Source organism: Carassius gibelio, chromosome B18, assembly GCF_023724105.1.
Source record: "Carassius gibelio isolate Cgi1373 ecotype wild population from Czech Republic chromosome B18, carGib1.2-hapl.c, whole genome shotgun sequence".
Classification (NCBI taxonomy): Eukaryota; Metazoa; Chordata; class Actinopteri; order Cypriniformes; family Cyprinidae; genus Carassius; species Carassius gibelio.
The window spans coordinates 10036310-10058180 of NC_068413.1; the positions used below are offsets into that span (position 1 = coordinate 10036310).

General features: G+C 38.7%; 3 protein-coding genes across 4 annotated transcripts; all 3 read right to left on the reverse strand.

The window, feature by feature from the left end:
• Positions 1-6287: 6287 nt before the first annotated feature.
• syt19 (synaptotagmin XIX) lies at positions 6288-10097 on the reverse strand. 2 transcript variants are annotated; one of them, XM_052581750.1, is made up of 5 exons: positions 8649-10097; positions 8040-8447; positions 7852-7971; positions 7670-7781; positions 6288-7136 (listed from the first exon to the last, which is right to left on the reverse strand). In XM_052581750.1, the coding sequence occupies exons 2-5, from the start codon at positions 8445-8447 to the stop codon at positions 6829-6831; spliced, it is 948 nt and encodes a 315-aa protein (XP_052437710.1). In that variant the 5' UTR covers positions 8649-10097; the 3' UTR covers positions 6288-6828. The 2 variants fall into 2 exon arrangements, with proteins under 2 accessions (XP_052437710.1, XP_052437712.1); XM_052581752.1 differs by having other exon boundaries at positions 7864-7971; positions 8040-10097.
• A 137-nt stretch (positions 10098-10234) lies between these two features.
• si:dkey-12e7.4 (uncharacterized protein LOC558132 homolog) lies at positions 10235-13759 on the reverse strand. The gene is made up of 6 exons (XM_052581753.1): positions 13469-13759; positions 13077-13128; positions 12409-12596; positions 12144-12308; positions 10978-11088; positions 10235-10863 (listed from the first exon to the last, which is right to left on the reverse strand). The coding sequence occupies exons 1-6, from the start codon at positions 13613-13615 to the stop codon at positions 10750-10752; spliced, it is 777 nt and encodes a 258-aa protein (XP_052437713.1). The 5' UTR covers positions 13616-13759; the 3' UTR covers positions 10235-10749.
• A 93-nt stretch (positions 13760-13852) lies between these two features.
• On the reverse strand, positions 13853-20902 carry got2a (glutamic-oxaloacetic transaminase 2a, mitochondrial). The gene is made up of 10 exons (XM_052582918.1): positions 20723-20902; positions 18417-18573; positions 17945-18073; positions 17792-17851; positions 17401-17562; positions 17133-17237; positions 16750-16900; positions 15456-15621; positions 15233-15383; positions 13853-15119 (listed from the first exon to the last, which is right to left on the reverse strand). Exons 1-10 carry the CDS (start codon positions 20803-20805, stop codon positions 14997-14999), a joined length of 1287 nt encoding a protein of 428 aa, XP_052438878.1. The 5' UTR covers positions 20806-20902; the 3' UTR covers positions 13853-14996.
• Between the last annotated feature and the right edge of the window lie 969 nt (positions 20903-21871).

A 21871-nucleotide genomic window follows, 5' to 3' on the forward strand; every position in this document is an offset into this window, starting at 1 on the left:
AGTATCCATACATATACATACATATCATATCCCATATTTTAATCCCATATGGTGCGATAAACATAATGAATATTGGGTAACATTACCTCTACATTAATCCTTTGACCAGTTACTCATCTGCTATCCACGTTTGTCTTGTTGTTTGGATTATAACCTGTTGCATTATTCTGATTTATGACAGCTATTAAATTTAATTATGAATTATAATTCCTTACAATTTCAGTTAGACTTTTACAGTAAAAATAACATGCATTTCAGCTCATTATGCATTTACAGTAATGCACTTACATTGAAAGCCTATGGGGCTTAATAATCAGATGATCAGGTAATTTCAAATAAATATATGTGTTATTCTTTATTTGATTTGAAGTGACATGCAGCCAAGTGTGGTGACCCATATTCAGAATTCGTGCTCTGCATTTAACCCATCCAAAGTGCGTGCACGTGCACACACACACACACATACACACACACACACCATCCCATCCTGTCAGAGACCAAGCAAAAAAAAACAGGGCTTATTTTTTAACAGACCTTCAATATTTGATACTCAATTTGCATACTGCTCTTTGTAACAATATTCCACTGGAGGTGAGTTTAAGAACCCATGTGCAGTTTTATTTAAGTCCAAAAGTGACATCCAAAATACAAACATGAACCCACCAACAGAAGATTACAAGAACAATACTTACAAGAGACAATGGCAACATAAGGGCTATAAATACAAAACAAAAAGGGTCACATGACACAAACCAACCAAGCAATGAGAACTAAAGCACATGGCTTAAGCAACCAATAACAAAGCAGAACAAAAACTACAAGACCAGAGAATAAACCAATCAGAACAAGACACATAGAACAGAGGAACCATCAGCAGGGATACATGAGGGCAAGGAAACCACATGACTAACCAGGAACCAGGACTAAACTACAAAATAAAAAACATGAAAACATGAACATGAAACAAAACCGAAAACCAGGATGACATAAACACCCCCCTCCCCCCCAGGGCAGCTCCAGATGCCCTAACGTAACGCCCAACCCAAACAAAACCCAAAAAGTCCAGGAGGGTAGTGGAGCGGAGGTGGAACTGGGGGAGGGATGTGGGACCAGGCCCATGCAGAGGAACAGGACCTGAGTCATGGCATGGCAGAGGAACAGGACTGTGGAACAATGGTGGACCATGGTGCAATTGCAGACCTTTGCAGTGGAGCCATGGTGGATCTGGGCCATGAAACAGAGGCAGGTCTAGACTGTGGAACAGTGGAAGGCAGGGTGGAGTTGATGACCACTTCAGTGGAGCCAATGGTTCAGAGAACCACCATCAGGCAAGACTGGAACAGAGAGCACAGAGAGGTTAACAATGGCCTCTGCGGCCGTAACAGGACAGGTAGAAAGTTCAGAGATGGTATGTTGGCCATGATGAGACAAACAGAGATTTAATGGACAGCCTCCATGGCAATGACAGTACAGGCAAAGAGTTCACTGATGGCCTACTTGGCTGTGACAGGGCAGACTGTTAGTTCAGAAGTGGGCACCACTGTGTCGGGAGGTTCTGCCAACAAGCTGCCAACTCTGGAGACACTGGAGCAGATTCATGAACAGGAGAGGCATCTCGGGTAGACTCATGAACAGGAAAGGCATCTGGGGCAGACTCACGGACAGGAGAGGCATCTGGGGCAGACTCCAGGACAGGAGAGGCATCTGGGGCAGACTCACGGACAGGAGAGCCATCTGGGGCAGACTATCGGACAGGAGAGGCATCTGGGGCAGACTCACGGACAGGAGAGGCATCTGGGGCAGACTCACGGACAGGGTAGGTCTCTGGGGCAGACTCACGGACAGGGGAGTTCTCTGGGGCAGACTCATGAACAGGAGAGGCATCTCGGGTAGACTCATGAACAGGAAAGGCATCTGGGGCAGACTCACGGACAGAAAAGGCATCTGGGGCAGACTCACGGACAGGAGAGGCATCTGGGGCAGACTCACGGACAGGAGAGGCATCTGGGGCAGACTCACGGACAGGAGAGGCATCTGGGGCAGACTCACGGACAGGAGAGGCATCTGGGGCAGACTCACGGACAGGGTAGGTCTCTGGGGCAGACTCACGGACAGGGTAGGTCTCTGGGGCAGACTCACGGACAGGAGAGGCATCTGGGGCAGACTCACGGACAGGAGAGGCATCTGGGGCAGACTCACGGACAGGAGAGGCATCTGGGGCAGACTCACGGACAGGGTAGGTCTCTGGGGCAGACTCACGGACAGGGTAGGTCTCTGGGGCAGACTCACGGACAGGAGAGGCATCTGGGGCAGACTCACGGACAGGAGAGGCATCTGGGGCAGACTCACGGACAGGGTAGGTCTCTGGGGCAGACTCACGGACAGGGTAGGTCTCTGGGGCAGACTCACGGACAGGAGAGGCATCTGGGGCAGACTCACGAACAGGGGAGGTCTCTGGGGCAGACTCACGGACAGGGGAGGTCTCTGGGGCAGACTCACGGACAGGGTAGGTCTCTGGGGCAGACTCACGGACAGGAGAGGCATCTGGGGCAGACTCACGAACAGGAGAGGCATCTGGGGTAGACTCACGGACAGGAGAGGCATCTGGGGCAGACTCACGAACAGGAGAGGCATCTGGGGTAGACTCACGGACAGGAGAGGCATCTGGGGCAGACTCACGAACAGGGGAGGTCTCTGGGGCAGACTCACGGACAGGAGAGGCATCTGGGGTAGACTCATGGACAGGAGATGTCTCTGGAGTGCAGTGTGCAGCTCAAGCACTCAAAATGGCAACAGAAGACTTAAGAGTGTTAAGGTTGTGAGGCTGGAAGCCTAGAGGCCTGTGGGATACCAGCCCCTCGCACTGACATCAGAGGTGGATCTATCACACTGGCAATCCGTGTCATCTGTCCTGCCCCAAGCTCTGCATCTGCAGGACATGATGGGTTGAGACTCTGGAGTGGCAGCCATGACATTATAAATTTCTGACGTGAAAGCAATGGTGTGGCGAGGCGCAGGTGTGGTAGTAATCTTGGCTGTGGACTCCGGAGTGGCAGCCATCTTGTGAAAAGACTCTGGGCTAGTGAGTAGGCCCTGGCTTGGCAGACATGACATTAGCAGGTCCACGAATAGCAGGCATGACGTGAGCAGGCCCTGTAGATTCTGGCGTGAAGTGTGCAGGGTCTGGCTTGGAAGACATGACGTGAACGACTCCAGATGTGATGGTTGGAACATGGAAGCTCTCTGGTGTGGTGAGTACTGTAGGACTGCAGGGTTCCTCATCCGCAATCCCCACAGTACACGAGGAACCACTCAACCGGAGTGCAGAGTCAATATATTTAGCCAGAGTCCAGTGAGGAGTGTGAAGTGGTATGAACTGAGATATTTCCTTTGTGAGGCCAAAACAGAACATTTCTTTAAGTGCCACATCATTAAAGTCTATTAAATGGCACTGTCCACAAAAGTCCTCCACATAATCCTCAACCGTCAGACTTTTCAGAAGAGAGCAAGCATATTTCTCATGGAATCCAAGGTCCTAGAATCTTGTAGGAAGGGTGTAGAAGCTCATAGCCCAAGTTGCTTGAAGTCAAGTGTCTGTGTTGTTAAGTTTCCACAGTCTGTGATGATTTTCGGTGCAATGTCATCTGCTGGTGTTGGTCCACTGTGTTTTTTGAAAACCAAACTGCACCCGTTTACCAAAATTGTTTGGAGCACTTCATACTTCTTTCTGCTGACCAGCTTCTTGAAGAAGCTGATTTAATTTTCCAGCAGGATTTGGCACCTGCCCACACTGCCAAAAGCACCAAAGGTTGGTTAAATGACCATTGTGTTGGTGTGCTTGACTGGCCAGAGAAACTCACCAGATCTGAGCCCCAGAGAGAATCTTTAGGGTATTGTCATGAGGAAAATGATAAACAAGAAACCAAAAAATGCAGATGAGCTGAAGGCCACAGTCAAAGAAACCTGGGCTTCCATCCCACCTCAGAAGTGCCATAAACTGATCACCTCTATGTCACGCCGAATTGAGGCAGTTATTAAAGCAAAAGGAGCCCCTACCAAATATTGAGTACATGTACAGTAAACGAACATACTTTCCAGAAGGCCAACAATTCACTAAAAATGTTTTTTTTTAATTATTATTATTTTTTTATTGGTCTTATGAAGTATTCTAATTTGTTGTGAATTGGTGGGTTTTTGTTAAATGTGAGCCAAAATCATCACAATTAAAAGAACCAAAGACAAACTATTTCAGTCTGTGTGCATTGGATTTATTTAATTCACATCTTTCACAGTTTGAGTTGAATTACTGAAATAAATGAACTTTTCCACAACATTCTAATTTATTGAGATGCACCTGTAGAAGTCTATTTCAATTCGTCTTGCAACATAGTGAAGATTGAATAGAAACATAATAATAAAAAAAAACTTTTTAATTAGCCTGACTTCCATGTGAAGCTAAAATACTTTCATGTCAAATTACGTGCCTCAATTTCCAATATTCAGTGTTTTTGTAAAAGTCTATGTACAGTGTACAAATATAATTGTAGAATGAAAGGTGCTCTCAATACAATACAAAACAAAATGACATCAAGTGTTTAAATAGGTGTGTTCACACTAGTTTAATATGCAAATATATAAAAGACACCCAATACATTTACATTTAGCAGACACTTTTATCCAAAGTGACTTACAAATGAGGATAATGGAAGCAAACAAAATCGACAAAAGAGCAATGATATGCAAGTGTTACAGTATTACAAGTCTCAGTTAGCATAATGCAGTACACGTAGCAAGATTTTTTAATAAATAAAAAGAAAGCTTAAAAAAAAAAGAATAGTTAAAGAATAGCGCAAGCTAGTGTTAGAGACTTCTTTTTTTTTATTGTATAATAATTAAAAAAAGAAAACCGATAGAATACAAAAAGTAACAAATAGTAACATTTAACATATACAATTGGTAACACATTAACAGAAATCAAGTTCTGCAACAACAAAAATCTTATTGGCCCCAAACTTCTCAATGACATGTTAACCTAAAAGTTAAATAATAATACATTTTTGGGTAATGATGAACTTATCTAGGTGCTAACATTCTTCCCTTATAATAATAAAGGGTGAAGTAAAACGTGACTTTAAGTGAGGTAAAATGTCCTTGAAATTTATAAACCCTGCTGGGTTCTTAAAAAACAAGTAATATTTGTGGTTTTGAACAAAAGCGACAAATAAGGAATGCATTCCTCCCTTTCAAGGCCCCAGATTTCTTATGCTCACCCTTTCCCCCCTAATCCCATCATGACTTTCATTAACAGATTGTGGGAAGAACAGTCTTGAAGACGGAGATGTAATGCCTGGGAATGGCCTTAAGCAGCCGAGATGCTGTAACATCTGTTCAGCCCTGCTCATAATATGAGTCAAAAATGTCATGACGTCTGCCTTAATTCACTATCTACTTGTCTACAAAAAGACTGAAACAGTGACTCAGGAGTAACTTCAAACAAACAAACTGGAGACAGGCCAAATCAAATAATGTGCCACTGAGACGCTCATCTGTTTAAATGGTAATGTAGGTTTGTTCTCCTTCCAAACGCTGTTATCTTAGCATCCTGCTAATTATGCAGCCTTCTCAAGTGCTGAGTCTGGCTTTGCAATTTTAGCAGTGAGCCAGTGGGGCTTCAGTGGGCTGGAACTGATGATTGATGTGTGCAACATTTGCAGTGCTGCAGCATCTGTGAGACATCCTTCTTATTATAGTCGCATTCAGTGTGGAGACAGATGAGGGGAAAGAAATCTTATCACATGCTTGTTCTGTTCAATCCAAAATGGTGACAGGCTACTCTCAGTTAAATATTCAAATATGCATTGCAGACTTGCTGAATCACATTTGTATGGATGTGCTTATTTATCTCTATTTCAGTTGGTCAAACTCTAACCCTGATCTGTTAGAATTGTGGTGGGGCATTAGTATGATATTATTACAAGTATATATATATGAACTCTATATATGTACCCTACATATGTACCCTAAAACAACAAAGTGACTTCTGTCAGATAGGGAGAAGAAGAAAAAAAAAGAAGAAAAAAGAGAGAAGCTTCATTAATCATTAATAGTGTTATAGAGCCATCTTGTGGATACATTTGGTACCTTGTCATTGGAAAACTCAACAATAATCCAGCTGATTTAGTATGTTTTTAAACGCCGAAAACAAGCAGTGTCTGTGAAGGGCATGCTTCAGATGAAGAAACATGATGTGGGTTGAAAAGGAAGAAAAATCAAGATAAATATCGCCTTTGAATTGAATGTTTTATTGTGCATCATTGCCAAACATCTCTAAATTAAACAAAGAATGTAAATACATCTGATTTGGTTTTAGAATACAATGAGTGGCAGCAATGAAATTAACTTAGCAAGATAAAATAGTCAGCCATATTACAAAAATGTTTTAGATTTCCACCATATGATGCTATTAACAGTTCATTGTTTGAGATGACACAAATGTTCCTGTGCTGATGTTCTGTATACAATAACAACTTTATACATGTATCTCCACTGTCACATACAGGTTGTATATTGTTAACTGAAAAAAGGCCTACTAGTGAGACTGGGTGTGAAAGTGAGTTTTAAGTCTACTGGGCCAGAAGTTTCCATAGTTAAAGAAACACAACCATATAAACTTATATCGCCTTTGTATGTGTTTTTAAACCCAATGAGCAACCAAATTTAACATTTTATTTTCTCGTCAGCGCACATTTCCTCATTCCAACCTGAAGCAGACACGAAAGTCGGATGTATGACTGGATCTAGAAGCGTCAACAAACACATGAGGTGTATTCAGATGAAGAGTAAATGCCACTTAGCGATTGGCTGTCGTAGTGATTGCATCATCAGTTTCCAGTGCTCATTTTCAAAGGTTTTGCCCTTTTTGATGTGGATGTGACCAATCGGATGTTTGGAAGACTTCTTAGAAGGCTGAACTTCGTAAACGGACACTATAATGGTGCACTCCCTGATCTGTTGATCTGGCAACACAAAGGTCAGGACCTCATTGAACACAGTCACCTCCCGACGCTTCTTCTGTTCTGTCCTCTGATGTCGAAGTCTGCAGTGGTTGCAGGTAACGCTGGTTTTGGCATAGAGAGCTGCGATCAACAAACGGTTTAAAGATCATTTAAAAGTAATTTTACAAGATTCATTAAGCTTGGTTAATGTTAAAATGCAAATACACTTTTGTTAATGCCAGTGGAAGTTTGGAACTCTTTTTTGGAAGTGTTGGCATTGGCAACTTTTACGCACCATGCGCCTCAGCATTCAGTGAACCTACTTTGAGACTTTATGATGTTGTCTTTGAGTTGCTGCTGTTCCTAAACACATCCACTTTCCAATAATACCACTAACAGTTGACTGTGGAATATCTAGCACTGATGAGATTTCTCAAACACGACTTACTGCAAAGATAGCATCCAATCACCAGTACCACACTTGAGCTTTCAAATACAGACTAGGTGATTTTCACCTGTGGCAATGGGTTTGATTGAAACACTTTAATTCAATAATTAATAGGTGTGTCCCAAATGATCTGTCCATATATATATAAATAAGTGTTGTAGAATAAAAAACAGTGCAGTTTATTTCAATTTCATTTATGTATAAGTATACACTCATTATTCCTCACCTCTTTCAGTTTTATTGGGATGACATACTGTGTGGATCTTCAGCACCCCCACCTCCAGCCTCTGAGATGTAGGCATGTATTTCAGAGAGAGCAGTGCCTCACCAACCATATCCTACACAGAAATTGCACCGATTGTTTTTCATCTCATAATTTCCTATTTGTTATACCTGGATCAAACTTACTTTCTTGGGTACCTGCAAATCCTCTCTTAACTCCAGGGGATATGAGAGCTTCAGGCTGTTCAGGGGAGCACGGGCCTCTCCTAGAATTCCATGTCTTGAGTATTTATCAAAATCCCGAACCTAAAGGATACAATCTAAAGTGAAGTGACTTGGTTACAATAAAATAAGATGCTAGGCCTGTTACATACCTCAAATCTAACAGTGACTCTTGGTACTTCCTCTTCAGCCAGGGTGCAAGAGAACTGATCCCCAAACACGGGACTACAGCTCTTCTTCACTAGACGTGTCTGCCATTCGTCCAGAACACACTGCATTGAACTCTGCTCCTCATCCTCTCTTTCTGCCCACAACAACCGCACCCAAACGAACGGGTCCACACTATGGCTGAAGTCTCGCTTGGCTAGATCCTGGGCGTCCAGTACCGTCACCACCAGTTTGGACTGCAGCTGATCGTAGAACAGTGAAAAGCGCAGAGATCCCTGGATGTTCTCCTCTTCCAGATCGGCCATGCTAGCTAGATCTAAACTACTGCCCAGGTTAGTGCAAGAGATGCCAGGGGACAGTCTGTGGCTCAGTTCCTCATAATGAACCTCCATCTGATGGACAGAGAGTGTATCTGGTCTAATTTTCTGGTTATAATCCACACATGTGGTTGGCAACCAAAGCCAAGCATCTTTGAAACATGTTTTTGATGTATTTTGTTTGGTCAGAGCAAGCAAAAACTAAGGAAGCAAAATGCAAAAATGGATGCATTCCGGGTTATGAAGATAATGATGGTGTATGCCAAGGAATCTTACCTTAGGATCATTTGTTTGTGTAGCATACTGAAAGCCTCCGCTCCTGGTTGACAGGATATCTGCTAACAAAATATTCACTGGAATCTATTAGATGTGTTGATAGATGTTCTGCATAAACCTCATTAGCATGTCTTCCATAACTTTTTATTTGATACACTGTTCAAAAGTTTGGGGTCATTAAGATCTTTAATGTTTTTGAAAGAAGTCTCTTACCAAGGTTAATTATTTATTTATCACAAATACAGTAAAAACAGTAATATTCCATTCTTTAGTGTCACAAGATCCTTTGGAAATCATACTTTAATCATACTGATTTGGTGTTTATCAATATTTTTGTGGAAACCATAATACCTTTTATTTATTTGATGAATAGAAAATTCAAAAGAACAATGTATTTGAAAAAAAAAATGATCCTTTGTAACATTATAAATGCCTTTAGTGTCCCATCTGATCTACTTTTTTAAATATTAATATTATGTACTAATCTTGTGTAATATTAGGTCAAATATAAAAATCAATCATTCTCATTTGCATGAGAACTTACCAGGTCTTTGTGAAACAGGAAAGCGTGTACAGTAGTGGTAAATCTGCCATATCAAAAGGCAGAGGGCTATAAGGAAAAGGACAACAGATACGCCCAAAATACTATATTCCAATTCCTCTGAGAATGACAGCAGAATTTCTCTGAAGGACAGACCCAAAACGGGAAAGAAAATCATGTCTTTCTGCAATCTACAGACCTGGAAATAAAGAAAATAAGTTACTTTTGTTGGAGTTATTGATATTGGTTTATATTCATATTTATCCAGACAAGAATCAGACTTATATAATCCTGTATATACTGTTAGTAATATAGTATTTGACATGATATATAAAGTAAAAAAAGTATTTTTATGTTTCGTCTGTTTTGAGGTTCTGTTAAGGGAAAGACAAGGCTTCTGTTTACTAAATGCATTTTAAAAAGGAAAGCACTTATAAAAGAACAAAAGGCACGAATCCTACCTTTTCAAGCTTTAATTTTCCTCCATTAGTTCCATTTTGCGAATAAACTACGATCGGAGCGGATCCATACTGAGACACAGTTGACAGTCAGTGATCACCTGACGGATGATCAGCAAACACAAGGGCAAACCTGTTTGATCACTTGTTCATTCAGGCTTCATCTGTGCTACTTTCTTGAATCGACAGCTGAAGCATAAGATGGATACGACGTGTTTCATGTAGAACTTAAATACTACACTGTGCAAATTCATTGGCCAGTTTATCACTGCCAGTATCCAAAATAGCCACAGCATGTGAGATTAGATAATTGCTTATGGAAAAGAGTATCAGTATTGTATATGGGACAACCTCCATATGCCTCTTTATAATTGTATGAAAAAAACTGTAGATGATTATATAATATAATATAAACAGTAGATTGATTGTTATGATGCATAACTGTTCTGTGCAACGAAATACAGCAAAACATTAAGATATGAACAAAGCTGAACTGTTTCTTTGCTGTGTGTATGTGCATGTGTTTATGTGTTTACAAATTTGTGTATAACTATTCTGCCACCAAGTGATCAGAATATTCAAATATGTTCCAGAATACAGCTTTATTCATACATATACAGTTTAATGATTTAACAATAATAGCAGACTTAGTACAATCTTTAATGTGAAAAGCCACATACAGCATTTTGATCCTTTACAAAGCTATAAATAAATAATAAATAGGCTAAAAGGTAGTTTTTGTTGTCCTTTTCTGAGGACTGTCATACCCTGCTTTATTTTATGACTATATCTTAAAATCTGAATGTTATTCGCAATATTTGGCTGTTTGTTGCAGTTAAACAAGAATAGGTGATGAAAAGGTGGTTTATTATTTACAAGATGTTATCATTATTTCAGTGCTTTTAATTCCAAAGTCAAAATAATTTAATCATGATCCTCTCTTATTGCGGTCACATTCACCATCCCAAATAATAAAATAACATTTTATAAGCAGGGATGATAAGAACAAGAATGTTGATTATTCAATATGTAAATATACATACATGTATAGCAAAACAAAAATAAAGCCTCTTTTTCCTCGCATCTGAAAACATCTGCAGCATCACCAGGGTAGTTGTTCACCAGTATAGTGAAGAAATGACCCATGATCCTTTTCAGTCAAACCACCAATCACAGACAACACACAGGAAATGCTTTCCTCAGGGCTCAGTGGTGCCTGGAAACGAAACAATCCACAAACCACAAGAGTCTGTCTCTCTTTTTAGAAGTTTTGTAACCTTTTGCTTAGCCGATAGCCGTGATGAAGAACAGATAGAAGAAAGAGACTCACTTCAGGTCCACCCATATCAGTGCGTATCCAGCCTGGGTGCAGAGCCATACACAGGATCCCATCTGCCTCCAGGTCCACTGCCAAGCATCTGGTGACCATGTTCAGTGCACTCTGATGCAAATCAAGTGCATCTCAATTTCTCAACTCGTATATTCACAGACATACTGTATTCTTCAATACAGAAAACTATGAAAGCCTGTTTTCACCACAAAATCAAAAAAGGAATTGCAATTGCAATCTCACAGTTCAGGAGAAGTGAGAATTGCAAATACACAAGCAATTCAGATTTTTTCTTGCAATCGCAAGTTTGCATCTTGTAATTCTGACTTTTTAAAAAGAAATAGTGAGAAAAAGGCCAAAATTGTGAGGTATACACTCCGAGATCTCAGAAAAAAAGTCAGAATTGTAAAATAAAAGGTTCACAATTACCTTTTCATTTAATTCTTTCATTGTGGAAAAGGGCTTCCATAGAAAACTGTGCTTCAACAAAAGAATTAAAGCGATAGTTCATAAATGAAAATTCTGTCATCAATTACTCACCCTCATGTTGTTCCAAAGCCATAACACCTTTGTTCATCTTTGAAACACAAATTAAAGTATTTTTGATGAAATCCTGGACCTTTCTGACCCTACATAGACAGGTAGTAAGGACATTGTTAAAACAGTCCATGTGACGACAGTGTTTCAACCATATTTTTATGAAGCGATGAGAATACTTTTTGTGTGCAAAGAAAACTAAAATAACTTTTTTCAATCATTTATTCTCTTTTGGTCAGTCCACCACCACTCACAAGTGTACCGAACACAATACAAAAAGTGACTTGACTACAAAAAGTAATCTTGTAGCTTCGTAAAATAAGGTTGAATTACTGATGTTACATGGACTATTTTATCAATGTCCTTACTACCTTTCTGAGCCTTGAACATAGTTGAGTTGCTGTGTCTCAGATTTCATCAAAAATATCTTAATTTGTGTTCCGAAGATGAATGAAGGTCTTTTGGGTTTAGAACAACAAGAAGGTGAGTAATTAATGAGAGAATTTTCCCTATAAATGTTCATGAATATCCAAATTGACTTTCAGTGTAAACATTTATATTACTTAGTCCCTTCCCTGGGAATTAAAACTATTATCTTGACATTAAGCTGTAGGAACACTTTCACAAACCTTTGATGTTCTGTATGGGTACCATTTGAAGGTGTTGGCACGATCACCCCAGTACAGCTCAACTGAACCCAGAAGAGACGTCATATTGATGACTGCTGCTCTTTGGATGCCCATCCCTGTCCCTGTGCCCTTTGCAGCTGCTCGCTTCAGCATTGGGAGCATGGCCTGCATGACAAGTGCATTAAGTCAGAACATTTTCAGACGTTTGTGTTGAGAAGTAGATATGTGTGCATGTTGTGTCTGGATTTAATTTGAGAATTGAAACCTTGGTGATCATCAACGGGGCAACAGAGTTGGTATGGAAGTTTTCCAACATCTTGTGTGCGGTGACCGTCTCAAGGTTGGCAACTACATTAATTCCAGCATTGTTGATGAGACAGTTCAGACCTTCCTCATGAACAAGCTGTTCCACCTCAGATGCAGCTCTCTCTATACTCTCCTGACATGTAACATCTAGCAACAGAGACGTCCACAATTAGAGTCAGATAAACAAACTCTTATTTTCAAATACAGTTTCTTCTAGATCAGCAGTTCATAACTGGTGTCACCAGCCAAAAATGGGTAGCTAGTTCTTTTTTATTTTATTTATTTCCACAGAAACAAGAAAAACTAGGCATTACATTACGACATACATGCCCTCATACACTAAATGATTAAGAAAAAGATGTAAGGTAAAAGAAAATCTTACTCTTCCCCGTTTTCATTAGGTTTAAGACAGACAGTTGTTTATGCATTTATAAAACTACCAATTTTAGGGTAGGTCTTGGCAATATTATTTCTTTAATTTAACCACTGAGAGAATTTAATTTAATTTTTAACATAAAAATGTGTGTGGTGTTAGCTCGCCACCTAATGTTCAATAAAAAAAATGGGTCAAGAAGCAAAACCAGCCGAGAACCTCTGATCCAGAATAGACTGTGCTTTAGTACTTACCCAGTTTAATAATGTGTATGTTTTGATGTTCTTCTGCCAACATTTGCAATTCCTATAAAACAAACAGGCCTTTTTAACTATTGTAAACTTTTTTTTTTCTTTTATAATTACTACACATGTGGCCTTTAGGTCCGCGAAATAATTAAACTACATGAAATATCTATTATTTTACAAATTATATCATCACTAAAAATCTAAAACTTAAATAATATGTAGCTATATTATCCTAAAATGTTCATGTTTAAATAATGCATGTTGATAGTAATTCTCAACTACGCATGTGCAAATTCTCCTGTAGCTAAAATGACTATAAATGATCTGGGGCTCGTTTCTAATGTTTGTATAGAATTTCTAATGCAAATAGGTCTGCTACTTTCTGCTCACAGCATTACCTTGGCTCCATCTGGATTGCGAGCAGTAGCGATAATATTCCCGGGAGAGAAGCCTCCCGTTACCAGACTCTCAACTATCTGCAGCCCGAGGCCTCGACTGGCTCCGGTGACCATTAGGTTTGAACAGTTTTTAAACGTATGAGCCATTTTGTCACTTAATTTGAGTACACGAATTCAATTTCCTATCCTGAATGAGACAACGACAGCTTGTACCGTCACGTGATCCGGGAATCTGCTGTCTCCTTTGCGTCAGCACAGTCGACAATCCCCCTGTAGCTCCGCTTCACAAAACTTAAGTAGCTTTATTATAAAATACGATCATGTGACCCACAAAATTATGTTTACATAAGCAATTTTTTCCTCTAAAAAAATGGAACACACTAGTTTTCGTTGAGTTCACCTTTATTCTTTTGTTCATTGTTTAAACGGAGTCATTGTTTAAACAGAGTCATTGTTTAAACAGAGTTTCTTTAGGAACTAATTAATTAGTTATACAAATTGTATATATATATGAACAATTTTTCTAAACTGAATAATCCTTACAATCATGGCATGTTCAACATTATCAACTTCCACGCACTAAACACATAAAGCTTTTTTTTTAAAGCATCAATTAACCACTGAAATATCAGTTATACTTTGTTCAGTTTTCGTTCCAAAATGAATCTCAATTAGATTTTGTCCACAGATGCAGTTGCAATTTTTTTTTTTCTACTTTTTTTTTTTAAATGTTTGACATTTCATGAGTTTTATGGCCAGGACAAAACACAAAATTAGTGTGAATGCCTAATGATTTATCTTTGACATTTGGAACTACTAGACAAAAGTGCAAGATAAATGCATATTAAATTACACCAGAACACATGTGGTGCACACATTATGGACAATCTATCATTACTAGTAATGAGCTTACGCTGCAGTATAGAATAAGTGTCTTACAGTCATAAAAATGTCTTAAGAATGTGTTATGGCTCAAGAAGACCTTTGATGCCGAATCACCAGTTTGATAAAAGTCCATGTTTATGCTCCTCTAGGTGAAATGATCATGTTAAACTGGTTACAGTCCTTCAAAGATTTTTTCTGCGGATTAATATCCACACATGAAATCTGGTTTACTCCTTTCAATGATTTCTCTAACTTTATGCAGATGGGTTAATTTTTTCAATCAATCTTATTTACTTATTGGTTTGAAAACAAAAACATGAACAGTCATTAAATGTTCCATCAAAACATTTTGTACCATTAAAAAAAGCATTCTTATCAGTTCTGACACAGGAAATCATAATAAGCGAGATCCTTTAAAGCTTGTTTTTATCACTTTGAAAGGAAGAATCCTGCCTTTTTTATTGAGGGGTTCCTATTCAGAGTCACGAATTAACATTAATAATACCAAATCAAGTAAACTGGAAGTCTACATTAGTTCTATTTCATATCTTGTCCTAAAAGACATGCAGCAGAAGACTTTAAATCATTTATATAACTTTTTCTTGCTCTCTGTCTGCTGCAACTACAGTCTCAGGAGCCAGCTTCACTTGGTAACAGCGTGGATGGCGTGTGCTAGATATCCCACGTTTGCAGACGTCACACCAGCCACAGAGATCCGACCATCTTTTGTCATGTATATAGAGAATTCTTTAATCAGACGCTCCACCTGACAAAGAGCCATAAAGACAACAAGCAGAGAAAAGCCAATGAGAAAAGGTTGGTAGTGGAAATAGCCGAATCTTATCAGAAATTCACAGAATGCATTTCCACTTGACTTGCCTGCTCCGGTTTGAGTCCCGTAAAGCAGAACATTCCGATCTGGTCAATGACATGCTGCCAGTTGTGAGAGGAGCCCTCCTTCTTTAGGTTGGACACAAGCATCTCCCTCATCCTAATGATGCGGTCGGCCATGTCTTTCACCTCCACGAGCCTAAGAGAAAAACAGTAAAGCGTAAATTCCGTAGTGGCTGTATTTGTGATGGGACTTTATCTCAGGACTCACCATTCTTTGTAGAGTTCAGGTGTGTTGAGGATGGTGGAGGCGATACGAGCTCCGTTCATAGGGGGGTTGGAGTAGATGGGCCGTATGAGAATTTTCAGCTGGGATTCCACACGCTTAGCCTCTTCAGCATCCTTACAGACCACCGTGAAGCCCCCCACACGCTCACCTGTAGACACAAAGGTACAGAGCAATGACCTAGAGCACTTTCCTATTCTTAAGAATTAATAATAATTATATTTCAGTTAAAATACTAAAACATTATAGATCTCAAAACATGATATATTTACACAAGAAGCAACAAAGATTTTGTTTAACTTCACTACAAGTTAAAAACTAGAGGAAAAAAATTTTGTACTAGCGTAATAAAAAAAGAAAGAAAAAAAAAGCACTGACACTGCCATTCAAAAGTCAGTAAAAAAAATTTTTAAAAGAACTGAAGATTTTCATTCACCGGGGATGCAGTAAATCGATCAAAAGTGATAGTGTAAAGACTTTTATTGTCACAATATTGTCACAAAAGACTTGTATTTCAAATAAATGCTGTTATTTTAAACTTTCTAATAATAAAGAATGCTGGAAAAAATTAAGTTTCCACTAAATAATTAATAGTAATAATATAATATACTAAAATGATTCTTGAGCACCAAAGTGGCAGGTTATAGTGGTTTTTGAAGGATCACATGACTCTAAAGTCTGGAGTCATGGCTGCTGAAAATTTTGCCTTGCTAAATTTTAAAGCTGTCAAATCGCATACAATTTTTTTTTAATCATATATAGTTTGCATAATATGTGTTTGTGTACAATTTTTGTATAGAGAACTCACATTCTGTATATATTTTGAATATATATACATAATAAAATCTGAAATATATACACACGTGTGTTTGTATTTATATATACATAATAATTAAATAATATATGTATGTGTACTGTGTTTATGTAAACAAAAACTTTTATTTTGAATGCGATTCATTGCGATTAATCGTTTGACAGCATTTTCTAAATTAATTTGCCAGTTATCTTAAATTTTAATGTTTACAATATTACAGCTTTTACTGTATTTTTTATCAAATAAATGCAGCCTTGGTGAGCATAAAAGACTCATTAAAAAAATATTTGTTACCGACCCCAAACTTTGAGTATTCAAAATTTCAAGGTACACTCAATTAAAACTCTTAAAATTATAATATATTAGTGCTGCTTTAAGTAAATGTATCTTGTATGCATGTGTTGTATATAAATGTAATATAAGTGCAAATTGAGGATTGGTTTTAATAATATATTCAGTGCTCACCATACAGGCCCATGTTCTTAGCAAAAGACTGGGACAGAAGAACGTTGTGCCCCTGCTCAATGAAATAACGCACAGCCCAAGCATCACGATCAATGTCACCACTGGCAAATCCCTGGTAAGCCATGTCAAAGAACACCAGTAGATTTCTTTTCTGTTGAAATGAGAGCGAAGAAACTTATTATCACTGACATGGCCAATCATTTGAGACTGAGGACAGTCGTTCTTTTTTTTCGGTCCAACTGGTCAAACACAGAGATAAGGTTATATTTATAATATATTTATAACCTTTCCGACTATATCTCTCTGTCACTTTACTATGTGGGTTTTCTGAGACCTATGGTCAGCTGGATTTTGGAATTTAATTTAATGCCAGAACCAGTTACCTTGATCAGAGCGGCCATCTCTTTCCACTGCTCGGGCCTTGGGTCCACTCCTGTGGGATTATGAGCACACGCGTGCAGAACAATCACACTCTTCTCAGGGATTTTCTGAAAAAGAATATGACTAAATAAATAAATCTTACAGGATTTTCCCGCACACTTTAATACTTGACTATGCAAAGAAAAGGGGGATCAGAAGAAAATCAGAAAGGTAACAAATGTATAATGTTTATCCCCAATATAGTACAAGCTATAAAAGTGTTTTTCTTACTGAAATATCATCCAAGGCTCCTTTAAAGTCAAAGCCACAGGTTTTGGGGTCATAGTAGGAGTAGGCTTTTAGCTGCATGCCTGCATCTCTGAAGATAGGGGTGTGGTTTCCCCAGGAGGGTTTAGGCAGGTACACGTCCCGGGATGCATTGTGGAATCGTGACTAGCCAAGAAAAAAGTGAACAGAGCTACATTTCATATGTTTTATCCCCCTTTCAATCAAAAATCACCAGACATAAGAACAGTCAACAGTGATCACCCACTTCTTCAGTAGCCTTGGTTCTAGAAAGGAATTATTATAGTCTTGAACAAGAGCAATCAGGCCTAACACAGTACCAAAAACTCACACACACACACACACACATACACACAAAGGTATGAAAATAACATACCACAAAGTTAGCACCAACACGTAGAGATCCGGTTCCTGAGATAGTCTGGACGGTGATGCTCTGTGGGCAAAGAGAACTGGCAATTAACAATCACATCTAACAATTTAATAATCTAAAGACTTCCTTTCAAAATTTTTGTTTTAAACTACTTACTCTTCCGCTCTTTAAGACCTCATTATCAGGTCCAAGAGCCAGCTGAGAGCAGGCCTTTGAAAATTCTGCCAACCCTCCAATGGGAAGGTACTCTTTATCCAACTTCTTAGCAGCAATCTGGGCCTCAGCCTGACAATACCAAAATCTGTCATTTGTTTTGGGCAGGGATTAGAATATTAAAGCATTATTTGGCTGATTGGAAATGGATAGCATTATGGACAATTGCTGATTTAAATGTAGGCCAGCTATAAAACAAAAAAAGTTGAAATAGTAGTGAAAAATTTAACTATTAAAGTCAACAGCTACCATTAACTTTTTCAGTTACCAACGACCTTCAAAATATTCTTGTGTGTTCAACAACTGAAAGAAATTCATTCAGGTTGGGAACAACTTGTGGGTGAGGAAATGTTACAGAATTTTCATTTTGGGGTGAACTATCCCTTGAAGGTGTGTAAGATATGTAAGATGGCACCTTTCGGACACAGCTCAGAACAAACGGCTTGCCCTGATCGTCTCTATAAGCTCCTACTCCGAGGTTCATCTTCTTGGGGTTGGTGTCACGTTTGAAAGCCTCTGTGACCCCCAGGATGGGATCAGGGGGTCCCATCTGTACCTCAGTCCACCATGAGCTGAGAAAAACAAAAATACTCAAGTTAAGTATTGAGTGCAAGTATGCTGCTTCAGCCGAATAGTTATTACTGCATTTAGTCATAGGAAGTTGATATTTAAGTTAAAGCATATTTTAGGATATATAAAAGTCTAATAACACTTTACTTTCAGTCTTGAATACGCTTTTAGGAAATAACTGAGGTCAAACACTCTTATAGCTGTGATCTCCAAAGAAAGTGGAGCAGTGCCGCAGACTTAAGTTCAAACATCTCTAATATTTAAAAATAGACCACCTTGTCTTTACACTGTCTGACTCTCAAACCAATTTGCGTATACATTGGGAGAAATATCTAGCCATTCTTTGGACGTCTCGTTAAAATTTTTCCAAGCTGGATAAGTTTAATATAAAGTGATTATTGCAGATTTTCTGTTCTTGCAACTGGAAGGAAAGTCATTAAAGCTTGAACTACACTGCTAACCTCTTCTACCACCATTAATGAGACTTGCAGTCATGTCTGAATTCACGCCTGGAGTTTAAAAATCCCTTTACTGTTAAACACGTCGCATGTCTGTGTCTGTTCTGATGGATGCTCAGCACACAGTTTCAGAATGGCCACGTCTTTCTAAATAAAGAAGGTCAACTCTGTGATTAACGGCGTAAAATGGAAGTATAATTCCAATGTAAACCCCACCCACATAAAGTACTGCAAATACTCCAATGAAAAGAGGTATACAGGACCCCACCCTCTGCTTCAGAACCAATCATGTGTCATGCTCACACACTACCCAGATCAACCCGGCTCTAAATGTCAATCAGTATCATTCAGCAACTAGAACGACAATAAAAACCATACTACAATATGTGCACAGTTGCTCCATTGCCCCCTTTTTTTTTTTTTTTTTGCGTTTGAGACACACTGCTACTTTTTTATCCTCAACAACAAGCAAAACATTAATTAATAGCAATAATGTAATTTAAGGAGAATATGGGTCTTTATGTAGATGCGGTCTTCTGACTGAGATTGGGCTGTGTAAAAAATAAGCAGATATAATAATTTAATCAGTTCAGTACTATTTTCACAAGAAAGTGATACATTTCCGAAACTCTTAGTACTAATCTCACAAATCATCAAAACTGTACTTTTTCCCCCCTCAATATTTCAGCATATTTTCAATTTTTTAGTACAATACGCACAATCAAAAAGTAGTGTTGGGCGATATGGTCATTTTTCAAATCGTCATATCGGCAGCCCGTGAGATCGACGATACACGATATTATCGCGCATGTGTGGAGCAAGAGACGAGAGAGACTCTTTGTTTTTGTCATAGCAGAACTATTTGGTGTTTTAAACTGCGCAGGTGCGCGAGAGAGAACCTATGAAATCACCAATAACAGAAAAAATATATTTTCAAACATACTGATAAACTAACGCTAAATATATAAATACTGTATTAAGAACAGTATTTTTACAATTACAAAATTACATAATTACAAAAGGTTACGGTTAATTAAAAATAATTGTACAAATAGATAAAAATTAATTATCAGACCAAATAAATGAAATTGATGACTTTAAAAAGTGCTCTTGCTAGGTGCCTGGCAACCCACAGCAAAAGTGATTACTCATGTAACTTAATACTTTCAAAAACACAAACAACAGTAAAAGAAAGGAAAATAAAATAATCTATCTCAAAGGAGACTGCTTTATTTAACTCAAATTTACAAAATATCATGCAATAATGCCACCAAACTAACATAAAAAAAATCAATTAACAACCCTGAATCAGACGGTAGCCAGTTAGGCCTGGTTGAACCTGATACATCAGTAATGTCATTATCAACATTTAACGTAAAAAAATATCTCTCCAGTCTGTGGATCTCCTGAACTCTGCTCGATTATCAAAGCCCTGATATATGATAATTTCTGTCGTCATATTCTGTTAAAATGTCTGGTTGAAATAAAATAACCCTCGTTATCTAAAACATTAATACAGTAATAACTATGTTGAATTATAAGCACAATCATGTTAATGCATGTGTTACAGTACAGTGTCATACTGTAACTGGCTCTGTGCTGCTCTAACGTTAGCTCTCAGTCCGCTAACTCGCTAGCACAAGCTAACTTGGCAACGGAGCGTTTACACAAGAAAAACAAAGCCTCGAGTTACCTTGCACGGAGCTGTAGGACTGCTAAAACAGGGGCCTGAGCCCTTACACTAGTCAAAATCTTGGTGGATGTCAGCAGGGCCATTGCTGGAAGCACAAATGACTTGGTGGAAGAAAAAAAGCACACTGGCTGACGACTTGAACTTGTCTGCTGCTTGTGTTGTTTATAGAGGTCGGGATCGTTGCGTCACGTCGCAATGCATTGTGGGAATCGCGGTACAGAAGTAGATGTACTGTATAGTAGGCATTAGGTAACGTTGGTCATTTGGTCATTAATTTTGATTATTTTTTGGAAAATGGTTCAGTATTGCTGTATTGTGAACTGCTGTAATCGGTTTCATGATCGACAGGGCAAACGCCTCGTGAATCATATTAGTTTTCAACATTTTCCTACTTGGAAAAAAAACACAAGGTGTCTGAAATCACCAAGAGGCGTCAGATGGCTTGGGTCGCCGCTGTACGGAGGGAAACCATCACCTTCTATAATATTATAATACATAGTTATGGTGAGACATGTTGTGTATGGTCTCTCTCTCTCTCTCACATACACACACACACACACAAACACATTACGTTTTCTCTAGTTTTTGGCCAGTAAGGGAGTCAGTTTAGTGTCTGTATTTTTTGTTTAAACATTTTCTTTTGACCCAATCCTGAACTTAATTTGCTTTTTGATATTTTTGTGCTGACTGTATTTAACAAATTTGAACAACTTGTTTAAAAAAAATAAAAATAAACTGGAACGAACTTCAAAATAGGAAGTTAAGCGTCTTGTTTTGGTGAATGGTGGGTTGTGTCTGAGGTGAATGTTCGTCAATTATTATACCGGATTACAGAACTACCGGAGGAAAACAGTGGATTTTTGCAAGTATGATAGGTGAGTAATTACTCCTGAAGTGTAACAAACCCGCATAGACAAGCTTCATAGCTCGCAGAATCTGATAAGTGTGTGTGTGTGTCACCACTGATGCTTGGTTAATGTTAACATTTCCTTAGTGAAAAAGATTGTTTTCTCCACGTTTAATTTGCAGATCCATTTATGATCTGCAGGTGAGCCTCCAGTGACTTTTTAAAAAGTGAAAGTGACATTTTTAAATTGATCGGAGGTGTAAGCGCTCACTCCACAGACCCGGTAGGAGAAATGATCAGGG

Bases quoted from the DNA above. Each gene is read 5' to 3' on its own strand.
- got2a (XM_052582918.1), bottom strand. From the start codon at position 20,805: ATGGCCCTGCTGACATCCACCAAGATTTTGACTAGTGTAAGGGCTCAG. The intron at 17,238-17,400 runs GTAAGAAAAACA...ATTCTTTTTCAG, and splicing joins GAGCCTTGGATGATATTTCA to AAAATCCCTGAGAAGAGTGT. The intron at 15,384-15,455 runs GTGAGTCCTGAG...TTTTTCTCTTAG, and splicing joins CCTGAACTCTACAAAGAATG to GCTCGTGGAGGTGAAAGACA.
- si:dkey-12e7.4 (XM_052581753.1), bottom strand. From the start codon at position 13,615: ATGGCTCATACGTTTAAAAACTGTTCAAACCTAATGGTCACCGGAGCC. The intron at 12,309-12,408 runs GTTTCAATTCTC...CTTGTCATGCAG, and splicing joins CCCCGTTGATGATCACCAAG to GCCATGCTCCCAATGCTGAA. The intron at 10,864-10,977 runs GTGAGTCTCTTT...TTTCGTTTCCAG, and splicing joins CTGATATGGGTGGACCTGAA to GCACCACTGAGCCCTGAGGA.
- syt19 (XM_052581750.1), bottom strand. From the start codon at position 8,447: ATGGAGGTTCATTATGAGGAACTGAGCCACAGACTGTCCCCTGGCATC. The intron at 7,972-8,039 runs GTATGTAACAGG...TGTATCCTTTAG, and splicing joins GAGTCACTGTTAGATTTGAG to GTTCGGGATTTTGATAAATA. The intron at 7,137-7,669 runs GTGAGGAATAAT...TGTTGATCGCAG, and splicing joins TCCCAATAAAACTGAAAGAG to CTCTCTATGCCAAAACCAGC.